General features: G+C 41.6%; 3 protein-coding genes across 3 annotated transcripts; all 3 read right to left on the bottom strand.

The window, feature by feature from the left end:
• Positions 1 to 1,961: 1,961 nt before the first annotated feature.
• Positions 1,962 to 2,828, bottom strand: LOC145803472 (uncharacterized). The gene is made up of 2 exons (XM_082896749.1): positions 2,498 to 2,828; positions 1,962 to 2,302 (listed from the first exon to the last, which is right to left on the bottom strand). Exons 1-2 carry the CDS (start codon positions 2,826 to 2,828, stop codon positions 1,962 to 1,964), a joined length of 672 nt encoding a protein of 223 aa, XP_082752875.1.
• Positions 2,829 to 2,837: 9 nt separating this feature from the next.
• On the bottom strand, positions 2,838 to 4,466 carry LOC145803471 (uncharacterized). The gene is made up of 3 exons (XM_082896748.1): positions 3,928 to 4,466; positions 3,642 to 3,732; positions 2,838 to 3,482 (listed from the first exon to the last, which is right to left on the bottom strand). The coding sequence occupies exons 1-3, from the start codon at positions 4,464 to 4,466 to the stop codon at positions 2,838 to 2,840; spliced, it is 1,275 nt and encodes a 424-aa protein (XP_082752874.1).
• An 855-nt stretch (positions 4,467 to 5,321) lies between these two features.
• On the bottom strand, positions 5,322 to 6,062 carry LOC114278999 (uncharacterized). Its single transcript, XM_028221147.2, has one exon. It carries the CDS (start codon positions 6,060 to 6,062, stop codon positions 5,322 to 5,324), a length of 741 nt encoding a protein of 246 aa, XP_028076948.2.
• Positions 6,063 to 18,664: the final 12,602 nt, after the last annotated feature.

Raw genomic sequence — 18,664 nt, 5'->3', positions numbered from 1 at the left:
ACTGGAGGCCGTTATTGTTGTGATGGCTGCCGAGCGTACTGCGCTGGAGGCCAAGCACTGGCAACAAGGCTGGGATGAAGCTGGGGCAGCATACAAGGAAGAGGTTCTAGTGCTGCAAGACAAGCTCTTTGTAAAGGGTTGGACGAGTGCCTTAGCCGCTGCGATGGTTCCTGAAGGCTCTTCCCTGTATCATGATGTCCCTGTTCCTTCGAAATCCTTGGGTTTGAAGACTATTCCTACCCCTGCTGTTCTGCCAGACGATGTTTCCCCAGAAGATGATTCTATAAGCAAGACCCAGAGCATGAATGTTGCCGCTGAAACGGTGGACGTTGAAGGGGTTGAAACCCTAGAGACCGAAGCCACGGGAGATGTGGTTAAGGTGGCTCCTACTTCTCAGGAAGTTGGAGCTTCCTCTACTTTTCCTCCCGTAGATGGCCTGGACAAAATTGCTGATGCTGCTCCTGAGTTGCCCACTGTTGATGAAAATTGATGTTGAAAGGATTTGAACTTTTTGCTTTTCTGTTTTGGTGAAGACAATTTTTCCTTTTCTTTTTTGCTGCTGGTTGTGAGGCCTTCTGTGCCCTTTGCTGGATGATATAGTTTTCTCTTTGAACTTGCAATTTGATGCTGTTTGGCTTTTATGTCTGAATGTATTCTATACTGCTTGCCCCCGGCCGAGCTCTGTTGGGACCTTCGGGCCGAATAGGTGCTCGGTCTGACTCTATACAGTCCTTAAATAGATGCTCTGTCTGATTTCTGTACTGCTTGCCCCCGGCCAAGCACTGTTGGGGCCTTGGGGCAGGACTAATGCTCGGTGTGGCACTGAACTATTTGCCCCCGGCCGAGCACTGTTGCGACCTCGAGGCCGAACTAGTGATCGGCGTGGCTAACGGATATGTGGTATGGCTGTGCTTTGAGTTCGTAAGTGGGTCTTACTTAGGTCCAGGTTGGTTTCGAAAGAAAACAATTGTTTGCCCCCACCTGGAACTAAGTAAGATCGATACTAAAGAGTTGTCCCTTGTATAGAACTGCTCGAGTCTGTTTTAACTTTGATAGTACAAGTGCATTTGAATGAGAGAAAACAGTTGTTTGTCCCCAGCTGGAGCTGAGTAAGGCTGATGCTAGAAATTTGCTCTTGACGTAGCTCAGTTGAGTTTGTTCCAACTCTGCTTGTTTGAATCAATACTGAAGTGTTGTTGTGCTGATACTTAAGAAGTTCTGTAGGTACAAAGATGTGTGCTTAAGATATGTCAGTGTAGTTTCCTCCAAGCAATTCCACTTGGCTAAATAGAGATATTTTACTTAAGATACATTAGTGCGGTTTCCACCAAGCAATTCCACTTGGCTAAATAGAGATATTTTACTTAAGATACATTAGTGCAGTTTCCACCAAGCAATTCCACTTGGCTAAATTCCAATTTAGTTGCCAAACATTTTTCCACCAAGCTATACCACTTAGCAAGTTTGAGTGCTAACCAAATTTAAATTCCGTTCAGTCGTTCTGAAACTGAGCCATTTGGGTTAAAACCAAAGTTAATTCCGTTTGACAAACATCAAAGCTAATTCCGTTTGGTAAGAACCAAAGCTAATTCCGTTTGGTAAGAACCAAAGCTAATTCCGTTTGGTAAGAACCAAAGCTAATTCCGTTTGGTAAGAACCAAAACTAATTCCATTTGATAAACATCAAAGCTAATTCCGTTTGGTAAAGACCAAAGCTAATTCCGTTTGGTAAGAACCAAAGCTAATTTCGTTTGATAAACATCAAAGCTAATTACAAGAATTGAATAAATCTGAGAGGAGTGGGAAAACATTTGCATTGGTCAACAAATAAGTGCCTTTACATCCTGATAAAGAAGTTAGGGAATGATTCTATTGGTAGTATTTCTTGAGGTTTGCTACGTTCCAAGGCCGAGGTATTGCTTTGCCATTCAAATCCTCTAGGTAGTAAGCTCCATTTCCAACTACGGCTGTGATTTTATAGGGACCTTCCCAGCTCGGCCCAAGTTTGCCCTCACCAGGCATCCGTTTGTACTTTCCTTAAAAACCAATTCTCCTGGTATAAATTGCCTTGGAAAAACTTTTTGGTTGAAACTTCTGATGAGCTGCTGCTGATATGCTTCAAGTCTGATCAGCACTGCCTCTCTTCGGCCCTCTGCCATATCCAGTGCTTGCGCGATAGCTTCCTCATTACTGGAGCTTTCAAATAATTCAGACCGAAGGGTTAGGAGACCTACTTCGAGTGGGATGATGGCCTCCATTCCATAGGTCAAAGAGTAAGGTGTTTCTCCTGTGGGGCGTCGTGCTGTAGTTCGTTAGGCCCATAATACGTGAGGTAACTCCTCAACCCATTTGCATTTGGCATGTTCAAGCCGGCTTTTCACTCCGTTGATGATGGTTTTGTTCGACGCTTCTGCCTGACCATTACGCTACGGGTACCCTGGAGAAGAGTTCCTATACTCGATTCTGAGGTCGGCACAAAATTTTTTGAAGATCTTACCATCGAACTGTGTTCCGTTGTCCGCAATCAGTACTCGCGAAATGCCGAAACGCACTACCACATTTCTCAAAACAAGCCGCTTTGTGTCTGCCTCCTTGATGCTTGCCAGTGCCTCAACTTCAACCCACTTGATGCAGTAGTCGGTTGCAGCAATGAAGAATCGCCTGTTCTTAGTGCCTCGCGCCAGTGGTCCAACAATATCCTGGCCCAATTGTGCAAAGGGCCATGGGCTGGTGAGTGGAGTGAGAGTTTTGGCTGGCTGATGAATGAGTGGAGCAAACCTCTGACATTTGTCGCACCTTTGTACGTACTGCTGTGCATCTTGTTGCATTCGTGGCCACTAGTACCCGTGAGTTAGGGCTCGGTGTGCCAGTGACCTTCCGCCAACGTGGCATCTACAAATCCCATCATGAATTTCGTAGAGAACATTCTCGACGAGATTTGGATGCACACATAGGAGGTAGGGGCCAAGGTAGAAACGTCTGTAAAGCTTCCCAGACAGTGAGATCCAGAATCGAGCTGATTTATGCCTGATCTTGTTGGCTTCCCTTCTGTCTTCGGGGAGTTTACCAGATTTCAGAAAGACCAATATTAGATCCATCCAGCTCGGCTCTAAGTTGTTGCAGAGGACTGGAGATGCAATACTTGGATCTGGTACGAACTCAACCCAAACTCTTCTGGCATCCTTTGTATCCACTGATGAGCCTAGGCATGCCAGAGCATCTGCGTGGCTATTTTTGTCCTGACTGATTCGTTCCACTCGTATGGATTGAAATTTTCTGAGTAGGTCTCTGGCCTTGCCTGCGTACATAGCCATTCTTTCATCTCGAGTTTCATAGACCCCAGAAAGCTGGTTTACCACTAGTTGTGAGTCGCTGAAAACAAGAAGCTGTTCTGCACTAAAGTGTTCTTCACTACGCAAGCCAGCCAATAACGCTTCGTACTCGGCCTCGTTGTTTGAAGCCTTCCAGCCTAGCCTGAGAGCCTGTTCCCAGATAAATCCTTCAGGAGAAATAAGAACTACTCCTGCCCCCGAGCCTCGGTTATTGGACGAACCATCGACATAGAGTTGCCAGATGTTTCCGATAAAGAGTTTCTATGCTTCCGAAGCGCTTGGTTTTCCTTGTTCGGTGGCGCATGGCACCTGTGCCAAACTCAGATTCCCCGGTTCGGTACTCTGAGTGGGAGTAAATTCCGCGACAAAATCCGCCAAGACCTGAGCCTTGATTGCTGTCCTGGGTTGATACCGAATGTCAAACTCACCAAGTTCTACAGCCCACTTTGCTGTTCGGCCAAAGAAATCGGCTCAGCTGAATACAGATCTGAGGGGGAATTCAGTGATGACGTTAATGGTATGCCCCTGGAAGTGATGTTACAACTTTCTTAAGGCGATAAGCAGCGCGTAAGCTAACTTTTCCAGTGGTAGATACCGTGTCTCGGCATCTAGTAAAGTCTTGCTAACATAATATACTGGTCTCTGTTCCTTGTCAACTTCTCGAATTAATACTGCGCTCACGGCGTGATCTGAGACTGCTAGATAGAGGTACAGCTCCTCTCCCGGTTCTGGAGTGGACAGTAGAGGGGGTGTACTGAGGTATCTTTTGAGACTCTGCAGTGCTTCGGTACATTCACTACTCCATTCAAATGCTGCCTTTTTCGTCAAGAGCTGGAAGAAGGGCTTCATCCGATCTGAGGATTTACTAATAAACTGATTTAGTGCAGCCGCCATTCCAGCTAGTTTCTGCAGTTCCTTAGACTTTGTTGGCACTTTGAGATCCTGTATTGCCCTGATTTGATCTAGATTCGCTTCAATTCCTCTGTAAGTGACCATGTATCCCAAGAACTTCCCTGTTCCTACCCCGAAGGCCCATTTCGAGGCATTGAGGCGAAGCTGGTGGTTTTTCAGGATGCTAAAAACTTCTCTCAAGTCTGTGAGGTGGTTTGTAGCGAACTTGCTTTTTACTACCATATCGTCTATATAGGCTTCTATGGTTTTCCCTAGTTGGTCTGTGAACATCCGAGTGATCATTCACTGGTAGGTAGCCCCGGCGTTCTTGAGGCCGAATGGCATTACTCTGTAGCAGTAAGTCCCTCTCAAAGTGATAAACGCTGTCTTTTCTTGATCCGGACTGAATAGTGGTATTTGATGATAACCGCTATAAGCGTCCAGAAAGCTCATGCGTTCATGCCCTGCTATTGAGTCTACTAGTTGATCAATGCAAGGCAGCGGAAAACTATCTTTAGGGTAGGCTTTGTTCAAGCAAATGAAATCGACACAAACTCTCCATTTTTCGTCCTTCTTCCTGACTACAACTGTGTTAGACAGCCATTGCGGGTACTGAACTTCTCTGATTGCTCCCGAGGCCAAGAGTTTTTCGACTTCGGCAATTACTGCTTCGGTGTGCTCAACCGAGGATCTCCGACTTTTCTGTACGATGGGCCGAGCTGAAGGATTGATGTTGAGCTTGTGGCAAGCAAATTCTGGGTCCAACCCTGGAGTATCATATGCTGACCACGCGAATACCTCCATATTTTCCCTCAAAAATTCCAGTAGCTGAAGTTTCTCATCAGCGCCTAGCGAGGTACCGATAAGGAAGTACTTTTCCGGGTCGTCTTCTTCTATCAAGACTTTCTCCAAATCCTCTACCATCTTTTCCTCTGGAGTTCCCCCCACATCTTCCAAGACTGGCTGTCCGGCCACTTCTACCGTCTATACCCGATTGCAGAGCTACTTTGCCTTTAATGTTGCCATGAAGCAATGTTTGGACGCAACTTGATCCCCTGAGATCTACTCTACTCCGTGTTCCGTTGGGAAACGGATGAGCTAGTGATAGGTTGAAGGGACTGCTTCCATTCGATGAATCCACGGGCGGCCAAGTATGGCGTTATAAGGGAATGGTGTATTAATAACCAAGAACTCTATCTGGTGGGTTTTTGTCCCCACTACGACTGGCAATACTATTCTGCCGAGCGGCCATTCTGGCTGTGAATTGAAACCGACCAACGGGGCTGCCGCTGGGGTGAGATGCTGCTCAAAGAAGCCGAGCTTTCTAAACAAATCATAATACAGTATGTCCGCTGCACTGCCATGATCTACTAGGACTCGTTTCACATCAAATCGTTTCCCAATCCCAACAATTATAATCAATGCATCAGTATGTGGGTGTTGTATGTCTTCTAAATCTTTGCTAGTAAATGAAATAGTGCACAGGGGGGATTTAGGTACGGTATGCACCTTTTTCGATGCCGGCTCCACTGACATGATTCGCTGAATTTGCGCAGCCTTAGCGATCTCTTCCTTCAGTGACTCCTCTGATTCCTGAGCCGCTGTCCCATGGATCACATTTATTATCAGCCGGGGTGGATGCTCAATATTTGCTTCTGGAAGTGGGTTCCCCAGCTCGGCCACTTCCTTATCATGATCAATGTATTCCCTTAGGTGCCCAATTGCCACTAGGTCTTCCAAGTGTTGCTTCAATGCCCTGCAGTTCTGAGTCATGTGTCCCCTATCTTGGTGGTAGGTGCACCTGAGCTTCTGATTACGCCGAGCTGGATCTCCCAACATTTTCGGCGGCCAAACAAAGAAGGGTTCTCTCTTGATCTTTTCTAGGATTTGATAGATTGGCTCTTTGAACACAGTCACAACGGCTTTGTGGGATTTGGACTTATCCACCTCATTCAATGCAATCCCTCGGTGTTCTCCTCGATCCGTTCTCTTCTTCTACCGGGTTGCTTGTTCTGCTGACACTACCTCGATGGGGATCTGATCGTCTTCGAGACGAGCATACTACTCAATCCTAGCGCACAAGTCTTTCAAAGTTGTGGCCGGGCACTTGGTAAGTGATTGTCTCAACTTACTTTCCGGGCACAGACCATGTTTGAAGGACATGACGGCCATCTGCTCGCTGCACACATTTTCTTCCAGATCGTTATACTCTTCCCAGTATCTCCTAGTGTAATTGTGCAGCGTTTCTTCTTGCTCCTTCCTGAGGCCGAACAGCGTATCCGGCTCTTTCGGGATCTTAGTATTGGAGACGAACCTGGCTAGGAACTCTTCGGAGAACTGCTTCCGGCCATGAATCGATCCAACGGGGAGTCGATCGAACCATCAGAGTCCAGTTTCTCCCAAGCTAGATGGGAAGACTGTGCACATCAGTGCCTCATCTCGGCTCCATAGGGACATCATCTGTCTAAAATGGCTGATATGTGTCAGAGGGTTCGATTTCCCATCGTACGAAGTGAACTTTGGTGAAGTGAACTTCTTTGGAGGTCTCATGGTCTCAATCTCAGGAGAGAATGGCGAAGAGACGAGCCTGTCCAGCGCTCAATGTTCTCTCTGGTGAACAGTACGGTCCAGATGATCTCGATGTTGCTCGTTCTGCCTATTGCCAATCAGCCAAGTGCGAAGGTCCTGAGGAGGGTATTCAGTTTGTTGACTATCCGTCTTCTGCCTCTTGGCCCTCCTCCGGCGTGACCCACGGGTGTGGCTACTCGCCGCTTCACTCTGTGTTGGGTAGGTTGGCTTCGTTGCCCGGAGTCATTCCTGGGAAATTTTTTCACTGGTAGTTCTCTAGACGAGCTCTTTCGTTGCGAACGAGAGGGCTCTGCTTCCGTCCTCTTTTCCGTCAGATCACCCAACACCTTCTTAAGTTGAGCTTTCAATTCCTGTATCTCCATTCCCATGGAATCTATAATTCGATCTCTATAATCCTTTTCCAGAAAGAAATGATGAGAAGAACCTCCGGCGAAGGGCAATAGATGCTCGACGGATTCGGGGGTTCGATTATTGTTTCCAGTTTGCTCCTCTAGAACTGTCGGGAGTGCCAAACCTTTGTCCTTCGTGTTCTCCGTCTGTGGAGTATGTGCTGAAGGCGAAACGCCCTCAATCCCCATTGCCGGAACTGAATGCAGAGCTCAGAGATAAAGTGATCCACGCTCACCGCACCAATTGTGCATACCGGATTCCGCACTAGATGAAAGTGGATCGGGGAAGGAATGTATGTTCAGTGAGATTAGAATAGTTCCCCTTAGTTTCTTTTTTGTCCGATCCCCTTCAATGTGAAGTTTATGAAATATATGTAGTATTCCTTACTTGCTTCTCAAGGTGGTTTCATGGAGTGTAGATGCTGCCAGGTGTCCTTTCAGCATTGCTCCAGGTGGGGGACCACTTGGTAGTTGTCATTGATTGCATATTCTCATTGTAGGCATGCTGATAACAAACCACATTCCTTTGGTTCAACAACATCCGTGATTCTAGGTGTGGGGGACCAGCTGAGGTAGCAACCTGCACATGCTTGCACTCACAGCTCCCGCGTTTCCTTGAGAGGTTTCTCCAGCTCGGTACTCATGTACTTTAGTTTGGTACTAATGTGCCTCGGCTCGGCCTTTTCTAAGATCATTCATGGAGATGGGCTGGCCCATTATCTATTCGGCCCACAGATTCTGTTTCGCAACTCGGCCCAGACCAGCACTACGGCTAGGCTAGCCTTCCATTGCGGGTTGGGCCCAAGTGCTTGAGGACTTGGGTGGACCGTTGATCATGAAGTTGGGCTCAATTGGTTTGTCCATATACTCATTTGACCCACTTGGATTCGGACTTTGTCGGGTTGGGCCGGCCCAAGGCTTGGACCTGACCCATTTCACATTTAGCCCCTTCAGTAATGATTTGAAATTTTGTTGTAGTTGAGTAGATGCGTGTGAGAGAAAAAAATGATTAAGAAGAAGAGAAAAGAGAGAAAAAGTGATTGATTGATGTGTAGGAAAAAAAAATTAATTTTAAATTTTTTTTTTTCCAAAATCACTTAACCAAACAAAATTTTAAATTTTTTTTTCAAAATTTGTTTCTAAAAAACAAACCAAACAAGACCCGTAAGATTTTGGTGAAATTATTAACTTATTAAATTTGTCAGGATGTTAAATAAGTCATTAATTATAAAAAAAAAAATATTATGAATTCACCTTTATAAATATACAATTTATTTTGAATATATTTATGTGATGAAAATTAAATTGATGAAGTATAAAGTTCATTAATAAAATAAATTTGAATTATTAATTTATTTTTTAAAATAAATTTTAAATTTATAAATCTAAATTTATAATATTGTTACTTAAGTGGGTGTTTGGGAACTTGTTATTTTAGTAAGCTATTTTAATTTTTGGCTATTTTAGTAGGTTAAATTTTTTGTGTTTGGAAAAATAGTTGAATTTTTTTATTGTTGGATGTGATGTTTGTGAGAGAAAAAGTAAAATGATTATGAATTTAATGTGATATTTTTTCTTATTAACTATTTTAACCTATTTTTTTTTATTTTTTTTTTGAATTTTAACCCAAAAACCATTCCCAAACATCCCTAATTATTGTTTATTACTATTTATAAAAAGAAGGGGAAAGGGTGTGAATAGGGAAAAAAAAAAAAAAAAAAAAAAAAAGTAGTAAAAAAAAATAGTGAAAGCGAGATGTACTTTATACAATTTATTGTGTTCATATTTATGCGAAACTTTTTTCAAAACATGATTTTCAAATCATTTTTTGGAAAAATAACCCAAAAACCTTAAACCAAACATGTAGAATATGAATCTAATTGAATATAATTTTTAGTGTTAAATAACAATGTTGTTATAATAATCTATCTATGTGAGAGTCTCCATTAAAATGTTTGTTTAAATTACAGCCACTTTTTTATTGAAAAAATAATTATAAATTAGTGAGAAATTTTATAAATAATTAATAGTTATAATTATAAATTATTTTATTGTGGTGTAATTACCTCTTCTTAATTTAGAAATGTCTAAATTCCCAACCTGATTTAGCCAAATTTGACTATAATAAAAATAAAAAATAAAAAATAAAAATCTATAAGAAATATTCAAGGTTTGCTCCTCTTTCTAATGTCTTTCTTCATATTATTACTTTAAATTCATATTAGGGATATTTTGAGAAAATATATTATTATAGGAGGTATACATATATATTATTCTTAGATTTTGTTGGAATAATTTTTGGAAGAAAAAATATGTAAAAATATTAAGAACATTAGTATCGTGAAATTGATTTGGAAAAATTATCTAGTATTGGTAATATTTGTTAAAAATCCAAAAACAAATTTAATTAATTATATGGTTTGTATCTACATCATATTATGACTATATAATTTATGTTGAGAAAAATAATGTTGAAATATTATCTCACCTTTTGATTTCTTTTTTTTTTTTGGAATTTATTTTTGAAAAAAATAAATTGATATAGATGAATATTGTGTAATTGCTTAGTTGGGATTATGGAGTTGTTTTGAGATTAAAAACTCTAAAAGTGTTATATTTATGATATTTTATGATAGATGATATGTTGATAATTAAGTTGTGTTCATTTTTGTGAAAAGAAAAATCTAAAATGACGACTTTTGAACTCCCAACAATTTTAATTTATCTATACTATATATTGTAGTAAAGAAACATATGAAACAATACTCTTAAACTTATATATAAAAAAATTTATTTAAGAGAGACAAAATACAAAAAAATTAAATATAATTATCATATTTTTAATAAATAATATTATTTTATTCCGCGCATAGCACGGATGACAAGTTAGTAATAAATTATGTAGCTTAACAGTTTCATGAAAATGACTCTACAATCATGAAAATAATTATGAAATTCCTATATCGATTGAAATATTAAGTTATAATATTATTCCATTTTCTTTATAAAAAAAATTTATTTCACATTTTCTACATAAATAAAAATATATTAATGACTAATATTTTATTTCTTATCGTGCAAAATATTCATAGCACAGAAAACGAGACTCAACAACTCTTAATGTATAAAAATATATTACATATTGATATTAATACATTCTTACACTAATAGTATGCAAACAATATGCAATAGTAGGTTCAATAAATTTTCTATTATAAGATGAACTATTAAACAAAATTGTATAATTGTACAATTAATTTCATAGCTTTAATTGTAATACAGGTACGGATTATGAAAAAATTGAAGTGAAAAGTTGATAGAAAAAATTTCTATAATACTATATATTTAAAGGACCTACTTATTATTTATTGTTTAAGATAACATTGTCATCTCAACAATCTAACTATAAATTAATATTTATGTTTACAAAATTTCTCATTTAAATTATTCAATCGAGTATGAACAATAATTGCACTTTTTATATTTATTTTTTTCACTACAATGCAATTGTATACTAATGACTAATTTCATCAAGTAAGATATTCACAACACAGAAAACGAGAACCAATAACTCGTGATGTATAAAAATATATTACATATTGATATTAATATATTCTTACACCAATATGGTATGCAAATAATATGTAATAGTGGGTTCAATGAATTTGTATTATGAGATTAATATTAAACAAAATTGTGTAACTGTACAATTAATTTCATACCTTCAATTGTACTACTAGTATGCATTATGAAAAATTAAAGTGAGAAGTTGAAAAATAAAAAATAAAAAAAAAAAACTGTGTAATACTACATATTTATTGTTTATTGTTTAAATTATTCAGTTGAGTATATATTTATTTCTTACTTAATTATATTTTAAATACAGATCAATTTACTCATGCAAGTCTTCATATTTTGTATACATATCACATATTATAGCGATCTTGGTTTTCCCTCCATTGGTTATTGTATTCCAGACTCGGTTCCGTAGATGTCTGTTGTTGTATATGTTTCTTTCTGTCCTTTAATTCCTTGTATTTGAGTTTTAGGACGTGTTGGGCAGGTTTGTAACAGGTTGGGTATATTTTGAAATAAATGGTTGCTGCCTAGATTTTGGTGTCTTTGCTCGAGCGAGGCTTTTGTCGCTCGAGCGAGCTCTGTGTTTTAGTTCCTTCGCTCGAGCCAGGGTTCCTTCGCTCGAGCGAGAGTTGAGTGGTGTGTCTGGTGGCTCGAGTGAGAAGTCTTGTGCTTGAGCTTGCGTCTGCGTCTAGTTTTGGACCTGAAGCTTGCATTTCTTCGCTCGAGCGAGCTTTCCTTTGCTCGAGCGAGCGAGGACTATATTTTGAGTTTCTTCGCTCATGCGTGCTTTCCTTCGCTCGAGCGTGCTTCTGGGTTACAGACCTGAAGCTTCAAATTGTTGGCTCGAGCGAGGCTTTCTGCACTCGAGCGAGGTTTCTTTGTGTCTGGTCGCTCAAGCGACCATTCCTTCACTCGAGTGAGCCTCGAATATATCAGTTGGCAGCAGTGGGTTACACTTCACTTTTTCATCATCTTCTTTACTCAAACCCTAGTCTCGGCTACTTCTCTCTCTACATTCATCTTCTCTCTACAAATCCATCTAGTTCTAGTGGTCTCCTACCCTAGTTCCTCTGTATAAAGTGTAGAGCTTGGTGTGGGCTATGTTTTGATCTGAAAATCTTTGGATTTGGAGCATCTCGAGTTTTCTTCATCTTCTCCTTTGAGTCTCTTCTCTTCAGGTAGGGATACCCTACTCCATCTTATGAGTTTTGACATAAATTTTAGTCTTTTTGATTAGATGGTGTTGTTTGGTAATTTGGAAAAATTAGGGTTTGATTTGAGGTTATGAAAAGGGGGTTTTCAAATGTTAAATTCCATGTGTATGTGAGACCTTGGGAAATGGTATCATTGTTGTTAAATTGATGAAATTGAACCTTAGGGTTGATATTTGAAAAAGGGGGAAAATGCCCTAATTATGTTGAATAATTAATTTGAGGAATTGTGTAATTGAGTTGAAATCCATGAAATTTGGGAGTTGTAAGATTGAATGGTGTAGTTGGATAAATTAATCACTCACCCATGAAAATGTTGATATTATATCTGTTTGATGCATTTATTATATGTTTAGAAATAACTGTTTTGGGCTATTAGTGGAGGATAGTCTTGATTGTTGTAGACACTGTATGTTGATTAGGGAAAACTGAAACTAATCATCCGGAATATGTCATTAAATATGACGGTTGGAATAATACATCGAATATGTGTAGTGATTGATCATTGTATATGACAAGTGTTTAAACACATAGTATATGTGTATTGTTTGGGAGGAGATAGGGGATGTACTCCATGGTTTGAGAGGAGATAGGGGATGTACTCTCAAACCTGTTTGGTAGGAGATAGGGGATGGACTCTATTAATAACTAAGTTGGTCGGAGTGTCCAGGGTGAAAGTCCCGAAATTCTAATTACGTTTGCATAATGTAGATGATTGAAGTATTGGAAGTGTTTTGATATGAGTTATACTCACGTTTGAATTGTGGTTATTGGAAGTGTTTTGATATGAGTTGTAGTCTCATTTAACTATTTGGCTAGATAATGAGCTATGTTTATGAATTGAAAATTGGATAAGGAAAGTGGAATGAAACATGGACATATTTGTCATAGAACTAGAATGTGTTGTAAGTTGAGTTACAATTGTTAATCATTTATCAAATGCTAATGTTTTAGTTATTTCTCATACTTGGTTTAGTATATCTCTACTGGGCATTGGCTCACCCTATATGGGACATCATTTTCAGGTACAGATAGTATGCCATTTCCAAGGACATAGCTTTGGAGTCTTAGAGGCTGAAAGACTCTTTTGTTGATTTCTTTTTTGTATTACATGTAAATCAAGCCAATGGCTTATTTTGTATAAAGAGATAGAACTCTTCTTTTGTTGTACCCAAGTGTTGACTTGGAAAGTTGTAAGCCTATAGGGCATTTACTTTTGATGTCAACATGTAATTCTTTTGTAATGAATACTCTGATAAATGGAAATATACTTTATTCTCTTATATCTATGGATGTCATGAATATTGGGTTTATATGTATATTTTTTAAGGCGTCACAACTTGGTATCAGAGCGTACCGGGTTTGAATACTTCGGGTACGTGGGAAGTGGTTAGTACCACAATGGGTTTGTCTCACTTGTTAGAGACTTATGTATGATGTTATGTGTTTAAGTGATAACATGCTTATGTGACTATATGGGTATGGAATTTAGTTTCTGAGATGTTGATTGGATCCTTGGGTTTCTGGGAGTCCTGTTGGAAAAGCACTTGATCAATGCTGTTTCTAATCGGAACTCTAGCAACGCCTTGGGACTATCATTATCCGAAAATGAAATTCGTAAATGCTTATGTGATTATGTGCTTACGTGGAATGAACTACTGTTGTCCAATGCTTTAGGACGCGAAGTGAGATAGCTTTGGCACATTTGTGAATGTGCTAATGTTTTCGTTACCTTTATTAGGATGTCAAGACGAGGACGTGGTGGTAGGCGAGGTAGGCCTAGGAGGCAGAAGATGCCTATACCGGATGAGATTCTGGCGCAGCAAGAGCGTGTTGGCCAGGCCAATGTGGCCAAGCCAGTAGGTCAACAGGCCATGGGCGCCTTAGCCCGCGAGATGGCAGGAGCATTGAGGGAATCCATGGACATTCTCAGAGCTGAGAATTAAATCCAGGCCCATGTTGCTGAGGCAGGGCCTTCTTTTCTGAAGAGAGAGTTTTTCCGGTCTAATCCAGATGAGTTTCTGGGGGATCCTAAAGAGCCACTTAAGGCTGATGAGTGGCTTGAGCAGATGACGAAGACATTTGAGATGCTTGGCCTCGAAGACGGAGGTTTGCGGGTGACCTTGGCGTCCTTCCAGCTGAAGGAAGACGCGGATCAGTGGTGGAAGTTTGTTCGGGGTCGTATTGGTGGGGCTTGGGAGGCTTTTGTTGGAGCCTTCCTAGAGAAGTTTTTGCCTCCCGCTGTCAGGAAGAAGTTAAAGGATCAGTTTTGTCAGCTCAAGCAGCTGAATGCACCAGTGGCCGAGTTTGAGGCCGCATTTACCAGTTTATCCAAGTTTGCACCTAAGCTAGTGGCATCTGAGGAACGCCGTTATCTTGAGTTCGAGAGGAAGTTGAGGACTGGGCTCAAGCTTAGTGTTGCAGGGTCCATGACTCGGGAGTATGGGCGCCTTATGGATGCTACGACTCATCTTGAGATTATTATACATGAGGAGGAGGAGAGGATGAGGGGCTCTAAGAGGAGTCAGGATGGCCAGGGGGATGGTAGGAGGTAGAGGGGTTCTAACCCTCAGCAGTCCCAGGGTGTTTTTGCGAGATCTACGTTTCCAGTGCCGAGTCCAGGCTCTGGGAGAGGCAGTCAGGGAGACTTTACTTGTTACATATGTGGTCAGCTGGGCCACAAGTCTCTAGCTTGCTCGCAGAGGGAAAAAGGGCAAAGAGCAGCTTCATCTTCGGCTCGTCCTCAGAGCCAGAGTCAAGGTAGAGGTCAGCCGCTCTCTTGTTACCATTGTAGTCAGGCGGGGCACCTGAAGAGGTTCTGCCCGCAGTTGAATGGCACATCTGGTGCTTCTGGGTCGAAGCAGAGTTATCAGCCAGCTCAGTCTGTTCAAGCCTCGAGGGCCAATCAGGGAGCCTCATCGTCTCAGTCTGTACAATAGTTTTTTGCTCCGAGAGGTGAGCAGGTAGAGCAGAGACCTTCTGGGCGTGTGTACGTTATTACCGCGCAGGATCTTATACCGGCTCCATCTGTTGTGAGAGGTACCTTTGTGTTTTGCAACTCGGTTGCTAATGTGTTGATTATTACGGGTGCATCACATTCCTTTATATATGCTGCATTTGCATCTGTTTTGGGGTTGGAGTTGGCACAGTTAGCTTCTCCTATTTATGTTGTATCACCTGTTGGGGTGAGTTGATTTTGAAACAAGGTTATCGGGGCTGTGATATAGAGTACGCCGACCCCCGGCTTCCTTTTTCTTTTGTAGTTATAGCTATGTTGGGTTTTGATGTGAGTTTGGATATGGACTGGTTATCGTCATACCAGGCTGCTATTGATTGTTACCGCCAGAGGGTCACTGTATGTACCTTGAGCGGGGATTGTTTTCATTTCTTGAGGGATCGGGTTGGTAGTGTTTTGCCACCAGTATATGATCCACGAGGGCGGAATGAACTTAGTTGTCTTCTCGCTAGCTGTATGAGTAGTGAGGGTGATGAGATCCAGATTGAGTTACCCAGAGTGGTTTGTGAGTATTCGGATGTTTTTCCTGAGGATCTTGTTAGTTTACCACCTCATCGAGAGATCGAGTTCTCTATTGACTTAGTACTTGGCACGGCACCAATTTCTATGGCACCATATCGTTTTGCCCCAGCTGAATTGAGTGAGTTGAAGATTCAACTCCAGGAGTTGCTAGATAAGGGCTTCATTCGCCCTAGTACTTTGCCGTGGAGAGCACCGGCCCTCTGTGCTAAAAAGAAAGATGGGGCTTTCAGACTTTGTATTGACTACCAGAAGTTGAATCGGGCTACAGTTAAGAACAAGTACCTTATGCCTCGTATAGATGATTTGTTTGACCAGTTGAAAGGGTCCCGTTGTTTCTCTAAGATAGACTTGAGATCGGGTTACCACCAGTTAAGGGTCAAGGAGGAAGATATCCCGAAGACGGCATTCCGTATGCGGTATGGCCATTATAAGTTTCTGGTGATGCCTTTTGGGCTCACCAATGCACCGGCAATATTTATGGACTTGATGAACCGGATATTTCGAGAGTTCTTAGATCGTTTTATGGTCGCCTTCATAGACGGCATTCTGATTTATTCATCTTCTAAGGAAGAGCACGAGGAACACTTGAGAGTGGTGCTTGAGTTGCTTAAAGCCCATAAGCTATATGCCAAGTTTGGGAAGTGTGAGTTCTGGCTAAGAGAGGTAAAATTCTTAGGCCATGTAGTCTCTGGGGAAGGGGTGTCTGTTGATACATCCAAGATTGAGGCAGTGCAAGATTGGGCACAACCTAAGAGTGTTTTTGAGATCCGCAGTTTTCTGGGATTGGCCGGTTATTACCGTCGGTTTGTGAAAGATTTCTCCAAACTAGCTTCGCCTTTGACTAGATTGACGCGGAAATGGGTCAAATTTGTATGGAGTATGACTTGTGAAAAGTCGTTCCAAGAACTTAAGGTTAGACTCACCACCGCTCCTATTTTGATTATTCCGGAGAAAGGCTTGGGTTATGCGGTTTATTGTGATGCTTCACGAGAGGGTTTGGGTTGTGTGTTAATGCAAGAGGGAAAAGTGGTAGCCTATGGCTCGCGGCAGTTGAAAATACACGAGAGGAATTACCCTACACATGACCTAGAGTTAGCAGCTGTGATTTTTGCCTTGAAGATTTGGAGGCACTACCTGTATAGTGAGAGATTCGAGGTGTTCTTGGATCATAAGAGTCTGAAGTATCTGTTTACACAAAAAGACTTGAACTTGAGGCAGATGAGGTGGATGGAGTTTATTAAGGATTACGACTTCGAGTTGCATTACCATTTGGGGAAGGCCAATGTTGTGGCTGATGCCCCTAGCAGAAAATCCATTAGTGATGTAACTTGTATAGCCATCCGGGAGTGGAAAATGTTGGGTGTACTTGGCGAGATTGATTTGCTTTTGGGCGAATTTGTTGAGTCTGCAGCCTTGTTTTCTGTAGTTGCGCAGCCTACACTTATGAATCGAGTGTAAAAGGCACATGGGAGTGACCTTGAGGTAGAATCCCTCTGGAAAAAATCCCCAATGGGAAGGTTGAGAAGGGTTTGACTACGTATCCAAACCTGAGTGTGAGGTACTGAGACCGTCTGTTTGTGCCGGAGTCTTGCCGAGAGGAGGTGCTCCGAGAGTTTCACCATTCACGCCTTGCGGTGCATTTGGGAGGCACAAAGATGTATCATGATTTGGGTCGCCAGTTTTGGTGGCGAGGTATGAAGAAAGATGTGGCAGTTTTTGTATCTAAGTGCCTTACTTGTCAGCAAGTGAAGGTCGAGCATCAGAGGCCAGTGGGTTTGTTGCAACCCTTGCCTATTGCCGAGTGGAAGTGGGAGCATGCCACGATGGACTTCGTTGTAGGTCTTCCGAGGACTCAACGAGGTAGTGATGTTATTTGGGTGGTTGTAGACCGGTTGACTAAGTCGGCGCACTTTATCCCTATGCGCGTGAGAGATTCAGTAGATCATCTTGCCGACTTGTATATTCAGGACATAGTGAGATTGCACGGGGTCCCAGTGTCGATCGTCTCAGATAGAGATCCATGCTTTACTGCTAGGTTGTGGCAGAGTTTGTAGAGTGCCTTGGGCACTAGATTGACCTTTAGCATGGCTTATCATCCTCAGACTAACGGGCAGTCCGAGCGTACTATTCAGATCCTTGAGGATATGCTTCGAGGCTGTGTCCTTGACTTTAGTGGGTCGTGGGAGAGGCACTTGCCCTTGGTGGAGTTTGCCTACAACAACAGTTTCCAATCGAGTATTGGTATGGCCCCATTTGAGGCCTTGTATGGTCGACCGTGTAGATCTCCAGTGTGTTGGGCCGAGGTGGGTGATGCACCTTTGTTGGGCCCGGAGTTGGTGTGGGAGATGACGGAGAAAGTTGAGCTTATCCGTAGAAGGCTTGTTACAGCCCAGAGTCGCCAAAAGAGTAATGCCGGCCGTAGAAGGAGACCTTTAGCATTTGAGGCGGGTGATCATGTCTTTCTGAAAATATCACCTAGGCGGGGTTTAATGAGGTTTAGTAAGAGTGAGAAGTTGTCCCCTCGGTTTATTGGCCCTTTCGAGATCCTTGAGAGGATTAGCGAGGTTGCATACTGTTTAGCTTTGCCGCCACAGTTGTCCGGAGTGCATGACGTGTTTCATGTTAGTATGCTTCGGAAATACGAGCCGGATCCGTCACATGTATTGGGTTGGACCGACTTAGAGGTAGATGAGGATGTCTTGTATGAGAAGAGACCGGTGTGGGTCTTGGATAGGCGGCATCAAGTCTTGTGAGGCAAGACGATACCCTTGGTAAAAGTTTTGTGGAAACATCATGGGGTTAAGGAAGCCACTTGGGAACGTGAGTTGGATGTCCGTGAGAAATATCCGGACTTGTTTGTTAATGTTTAACCATGTATTGTAAATTTTGTTGTATTGATAGACTTTAAGAACATTGAATATGTCTTAAGTTGCAAAACATTGTATATGTTTTGGGTTATGGAAGTATTATTGAATATACTTTGAAAATGGAAGTTTAATTTGACATTGTATATGTTAAATGTATTATAGAAATGCAAATATATCATCAACATTGAGAATGTTATGGAATGATGGAATATGGTATTGGAAATTGTTGAATTTCAAAGAAAAGCATGTTGTTAACGCATATTGAATT

The sequence above is a fragment of the Camellia sinensis genome, chromosome 12 (assembly GCF_055761805.1).
Source record: "Camellia sinensis isolate YWXY chromosome 12, ASM5576180v1, whole genome shotgun sequence".
NCBI classification, from domain to species: domain Eukaryota; kingdom Viridiplantae; phylum Streptophyta; class Magnoliopsida; order Ericales; family Theaceae; genus Camellia; species Camellia sinensis.
Note: the sequence above shows the minus strand (reverse complement) of the source record. Positions and strands in the feature narration are given on the sequence as shown.

Excerpts from the sequence above, each read along its gene's own strand:
- LOC145803472 (XM_082896749.1), bottom strand. The coding sequence starts at position 2,828 with ATGCAACAAGATGCACAGCAGTACGTACAAAGGTGCGACAAATGTCAG. Across the intron at positions 2,303-2,497 it reads CAACGGAACACAGTTCGATG|CACGACGCCCCACAGGAGAA; the intron begins GTAAGATCTTCA and ends AACGAACTACAG.
- LOC145803471 (XM_082896748.1), bottom strand. The coding sequence starts at position 4,466 with ATGGTAGTAAAAAGCAAGTTCGCTACAAACCACCTCACAGACTTGAGA. Across the intron at positions 3,733-3,927 it reads TTACTAGATGCCGAGACACG|GACAGCAATCAAGGCTCAGG; the intron begins GTATCTACCACT and ends GTATCAACCCAG. Across the intron at positions 3,483-3,641 it reads GGAATCTGAGTTTGGCACAG|GCTCTCAGGCTAGGCTGGAA; the intron begins GTGCCATGCGCC and ends ATCTGGGAACAG.
- LOC114278999 (XM_028221147.2), bottom strand. The coding sequence starts at position 6,062 with ATGTTGGGAGATCCAGCTCGGCGTAATCAGAAGCTCAGGTGCACCTAC.